The 6,000-nt window shown below is 34.0% G+C and overlaps 1 protein-coding gene across 1 annotated transcript in view; it reads right to left on the bottom strand.

The window, feature by feature from the left end:
• Positions 1-6,000, bottom strand: part of LOC103145140 (melanopsin-A-like) — a 32,514-nt gene that overhangs the window by 1,006 nt on the left and 25,508 nt on the right. The window contains exon 10 of the mRNA XM_016676621.1: positions 1,087-1,158. Coding sequence (XP_016532107.1) covers positions 1,087-1,158 — 72 coding nt within the window. The remainder of the gene's footprint in view (positions 1-1,086; positions 1,159-6,000) is intronic.

Genomic DNA, 6,000 nt, shown 5'->3' on the forward strand with positions numbered 1-6,000 from the left:
AACTACTAATGAAACATTATTGTAACATATTCCTAAGTGTTAAATTGCCACAAAATCTTACTATTTTTGTCTAATTTCTAGTGCAAATGTCTTAGTAGACTTGAAATAAGACAAAATTAAATTACAAGAAACTTTTCAGCAAGATATGGGAGCTTGTTTTAAGAGAATAAATCCTTAATAATGTAAAGCACTAGCTCCACTTTTCATCAATATTAAGAATTTATTAACTTAAAATAATCTCATATTTCTTGCTGAAAGTTACTTGTAAGTTGGTTTTGTCTTATTTCAACTGTACTAAGACATTTGCACCAGAAACTAGACAAAAATAAAAGCTTCATTTTAATGCACTGAAAAATTATCCAACTATCCCTATGGTTGTTTTTCTTTTTATTGTTCCCAAACTGAAGCAGCTCTTAGACCCAACCACTTCACGCCTTTGCACTGATGGGAAGAGACTCTCTGCTGTGTCTGGTTGTAAAATCAAAAACAACATGAACAGAAGTGGAAAGTGGCAACAGATGATTATTTTTGCAGCAGTTAAAACATTTTAATATAAACAGCAGAAATTTAAGGACAGGTTGGAATGAGATGAAGAGGAAATAAAAAGACTTCCTGTCTTTCAAATGTTTTTTGTTCTCATGAACCAAGTGCATGAGTTAATTATTACAAATAATTTTTATTCTAAGTGTTTTGAGTTATTCTTATATAAATTAGTAATGTGAATGAATTTTTAAAAGAAGAAACTTACAGCTAATACAGCAATGTACTCTAAATTTTAACAGAGAAATTTAATTTCTTCACTATCAAACAACTGTATTACATAAAAATAATATTGTCAAATAAAACATTTAATCTTCATTTTTAAGTGCTTCTACACAATAAACTGGAGCATAAATGAAATAATTTCATGCAACCATGAAATGTAAAATATGAAATGAAGAATTTCTCAGAACAGCAACAAAAACAAAAGTTAAACTCTAACAGATGTGAGGATGAAAACAGCAGACAACATGAATTTGTTGAAGATTTTGTTGTTTTAATGCTTGCTGATTTCATGTGTGTAATGAACAATTAGTAGATTCTTACAGTAGCAGACAGATGGCTGGTTGGCTGCCGGCTGATCTCCAGCATGCAGATGTCTTCAGGCTCTGTCAGAGTCTGAACACCACAAAATAAAAACAGTTTCAGTGTTCCCCCCCCTCAAATGATCTTCTGTAGCTGCATGTCAGGATCAGACAATAATCTGCTTCATTTAGCGGAAATCAGCATGTTATGGTCAAAATGTTTCAACTCAGGGATTCTCACTTACAGCAACGATAATATATATAAAAAAAAGTCTACAAAAAAGTCTTGAGGTTCTCGGTTTTGGTGATGATGCAAAAATTATTACCAAAATCAAACAAATAAGATTTTTTTTCTGCCTTTATTGGCCTTTTATCTCGTGTTTTTTTTTTTTTTTAACTGGAAAACAAACAAATCTGTTAAGTAGCACCACTTCTGAATATGAATAACCAAAAGAAGCAGGATTTTCATGATATTTCTTCATTTGAATTCTTTAGCTCGAAAAAACACATTAAAGTCAGCCAACATTAATAAATAAAATAAAATAAAGATATTTGTTGTTGCTCAATAACTTATAAAAAGAGATGGAAACTGTTTTGTCCTGATTCTATGTTTGAATTAAAGATGTTATATCTAACTTTTATAAAATATGTTGTTTTTTTACTTATTTTTGAGACTCTCTGACCAGCACTGCTCCCAAAACAGACCTAAACATCTACAAGCAGTGTTACACTTCAATTAGTAATTAATTTTTGGCTGCATTTGTTAGTGAATCTTGTGTACATACTCTTTCACATGCAGCAGATGAGCTTATATTCCTATAAATAGTAACTCCAGCAACTTTTATGCTGAAATAACTGAAACAATTGACAAACAGTTTGCTTCAGTTGTACAATTTGCCATGCATATTTCCTCATATTTTACTTTTTTGTGTTATTTTCTGTAAAGACAAACGTCTGGAGAAGTGTGTCACTGGAGGGGCACGAAATTTCTTTGAGCAAATGCTGCGGATTTACATTATCAGAGCCATCTCAAAAACGTCTCCCAGCAGAAACCTTTGGGTTTAATTGAAAAAAAAAAAAAAGATGTGAGGGTCATAAAATGTCACAGACTGTAGCAAAATCACAAGTTTTATCTGCAAATACAACTCTGCAGAGGAGTGGGCGCCACGGAGGGGGGAAGGAATGTAACAGCAATTTGTCATAGTTATGTTTTCCATTTTTGTGTTTCCTTTCCCGTGTGCCATCACAAAACACTTTGATATGTTGGAGACAACACTCCCAGGCGAACGTGCAGCTCCTTTTGTTCAAAGAAAGGATAGCCATTAAATATTCCCCTGATGAAGAAAAATTATGTTTACTGTGTTCATGTCATGATGCAAGGGATTCTGGGAGCATTTTGTTTGTTTTGAATGAGGTCTTATCTTGCTTTTCTTGTTTTTTATGTTGAGTAGTTTGGTTTGTTTTCACCTCCTTTCAGATTTTTTGTTTGTTTGTTTGGCTGAATCCACACAAACACAGATGTCTGCCAGAACAACATTTACACTCATAAGATTTGTTTTAATGCTTTTAAAAATAAATATTAAAAAACTCTGTTTTTTGGTGCTTATATGTAGAATAGATAACTAAAAACAAATAATCAGAGGCCCATTTTCCAGATATTCGTACTGATATATATGATAGAAACCCCAACAGTGACGAAATGTTTCTGAATTTCAACATATTTTTTCGCTTTTTCTTGACTTTGTTTCCATTAGACTTCAAATATGAGCTGAAGAAACGACTGAAAGGAAAAGAAACACCAGCTACAATATCTACGTTAGATTATTTAACCCAGATCTGCTTTAGCCGTGCCTGGAAGCTTCCTCTTTTGAAATTTGAAGTTGTTGACAATTTCGCCACCTACTGACAAACAAAACATACTGCAACCTTCCTGAGTGGAATCTAAAAGGTAAAGGTGAAAATGTTTGTAAAAATGGAGGAAAAATGTCAATAGTGTTACTGTCACTGTAGTTTGTTCCTTGTTGCCTGCTGTCCCCTTGGTTTGCTTCACATTGTCTTTTTTTACTAAACCAATACAATGCTGTTGCAGTTTTAGCTTTAATTTGAAAATTGACACTTTTAGCTGCCATCTGACGTTTGCTACATTTGTGTTACAGCAGCAAAGTAAGCAGGCTGAGGATCCTAAAAGCACAAAAATTATATAAAGTAATGGAAATTTACAGAAGTGGAGAGAAATGGGTGACACAATAATGAAAACATTCATTTAAAAGGCAAACATTAACATAAATTTACATAAATGAGTTACATTTAGCCCCCTGTTGAGTCATGCACTTTAAACCTCCAGCTTAAAACATTTCCCTATGATGCAGTGATAATAAATCGTATTTATTTCCAAATAAATGTCTTAAAGTTTGGCGAACAAATATTGGGTTGTGAATTCACACTTACATTTTTAAGGTGATTAAAAACTGTAAATATAAGAAACCAACAAGGCTCTGGGTTAACGGCCTTGATAATTCATGAGTTGTTTAAGTCAAATCCTGAATACTATCACATTTTTACGCCTCTGTAAATATATGTTGTGATAAAAACCTTTGGTGAATCTCAAACACACAGATCAGATTTCTGTGACAGAATCCTCTCCTCACCAGGTGATCAAAACGCCCCTGCTGTCCGTTTCCTCAGTAGCTGTAAGCGTCAGTGGACTCAGGTGTCAGCACTGACCCCAAACGACCTTTTCTCATGCTTCTGTTTCCCAGTGAAGGTGTTAATCTGATTTGTAAACTGATCCGTTTAGGTTTGTTGCAGATATTATTCTACTCACGTCACTCCTAAAGGCGACCTACTATATTTCCTTGAACAGGTTAGGATAGATCTATGGTCTAAACAAAACATGTTCATGACATTTTTTGCACAAAATTACTCTTAGATAATGAGATTTCAATCTATTTTGAGGTGTTTTGGAGGCTCCTTTCACTTTAAATCCAAATAAGCTGCTGCTGGCCGTGACCCCCAATTCAACGTTTGCACTCGCACATGAAAATGACTGCAAACAAAAGCGCTATTATACAACCCTTCATCTTTGAAAAGCAGAAGTGGAGCCTGCTGTACAACAAACAAGGATGCAGCAAGTGATTTCTGGATGGTAAGTCAGCAATAAAACACTCGCCTTTTCCAGCAGCCATTGTACAGCGCATACAGCGGTAAAACAAGCTGTCCAAACATGCCGGGTTGCTAGGCGATGGATGGAACTCTGCTGGGGTTGCTAGGTAACGGGCACTTCCTGCTGATTTGTCATGTTACTTTTGGAAGGTTTTTGGAATGGATCCTTTTCCAGAAATAATAATAATAGTTAAAAAAAAAACAGCTGGGTCTTCTAGTTTTTTTCTAAGCACCTGGGATGTTTTTAGAAGCAGCCAAGGTCCAAATAGAAGTACAAAAATGTGCAAAATGTGATTTTATTTTTAATGTAAATCTGGAAAAAAAACTTTAGATGTAGAACTTTAGAGTTTTTGAAATGACAATTCTGATTTTGAATTCAAAGAAAAAATGTGTCCTCGTCATCTGGTGTGGAGATTAAAGAACCAGGCGCCTTCATCTATCAGCTGCTGCCGTATGCTGAAACATGAGATCACATCATGCACAGTGTGGATTAAAACTGAAAGTCCCAGATTACTGGATTAGCGCTCAGCTTCCCTGTAATGGACTCCTTGGTAAACCTGACCTGAATGGCAGCCGGCCCATCTGTGAGAGTCGGCATGTGACAATAAAAATAGGTTATTCACAGTTTTTTTTTCTTTTACAGATGATTGCGGACGGACAGAAATGCTCTATATACGTTCTGATCCACAGTTTTTCGAGGTACTTTAGTTGAACCATTTCTCAGAATGTGGCTCTGAGGTTCAGGAAGCAAATTCAGAAGTGGAGCATCTGATGGGTTTTTATTCCTGTTTGAAAAGTTTTATCTAAGAAATACAAAATAACAGAATTGGTTCGGTTCATTTACAGAAAAATAACCTCTTTAATTTGCTCTAAATATTGTTAAAAAGTTGTTAAAGTTAGTCCGTGGTTGTTTTAAGAGAATTAAGTTTCAATGGAGTTATTAAGATCTGACTTGTTCTTTTTTTAATGGTTTTAGTTGTTTAAATAATTGTTTCAAAGTCCTGCGGCTCGTACATGTTAATTTGTAAAACCGATGCCAAGACGCTCAGTATTCCTCAAAGCAGTTTGGTGAAGTGTTCTCAAAAAGATTACAAAAAAAAAATACTAAGTTATAACTTAATTCTCCCATTATTGCAACTCTATTCTCGTATTAAAAACAAAAAACAAACAAAATCACTCTTATTCTGTTTCTAATTCTCCATCATAAGCAAGTTAATGTAGCTTGCAGAAAAAGCCAAGAAAAATTTGCACAAAAATCTATAAATCTTTTGAGAAAGAATAAGCCAGCAAAGCTGATAAGTAACCAATGTTTCGAGTTTTAAAATGCTTTATGCACATCCCAGTGAATCAGTTGCATTTTTCTCTTTTGAGAATTACACAGCAGTCTTGATGAAATGATACCAATTGAGTCAACAAACTGAACTTAAACCAACAAAATTAAGCTTTTGCAGCACATGTTGTTAATCTGTTGTAAAAAAAAAAAAAATCAAGTCATAAAATGCTGGCGCCTGTGGTTTGTGCAGATAAATTATTAAATATTCTCATACTCTCAATAGTATTTATATTGAGGGGATTTAAACAGTTTCTTAAGGCAAAAGCCAAGGGAATAATGCAGAGCGAATATGGTAATAACATAGCAAGCAATGATAAATAATAATACCATCAGGACCACCCACTCAAAAGCTTTTATTTGCATAAGCAGGAATGCAAATTGAATTTTAAAGCTTATTTTTTAGATTTATTTAAATCAAACCTATTTAAATATCATATATAT

Source organism: Poecilia formosa, unplaced genomic scaffold (assembly GCF_000485575.1).
Source record: "Poecilia formosa unplaced genomic scaffold, Poecilia_formosa-5.1.2 Scaffold136, whole genome shotgun sequence".
Classification (NCBI taxonomy): Eukaryota; Metazoa; Chordata; class Actinopteri; order Cyprinodontiformes; family Poeciliidae; genus Poecilia; species Poecilia formosa.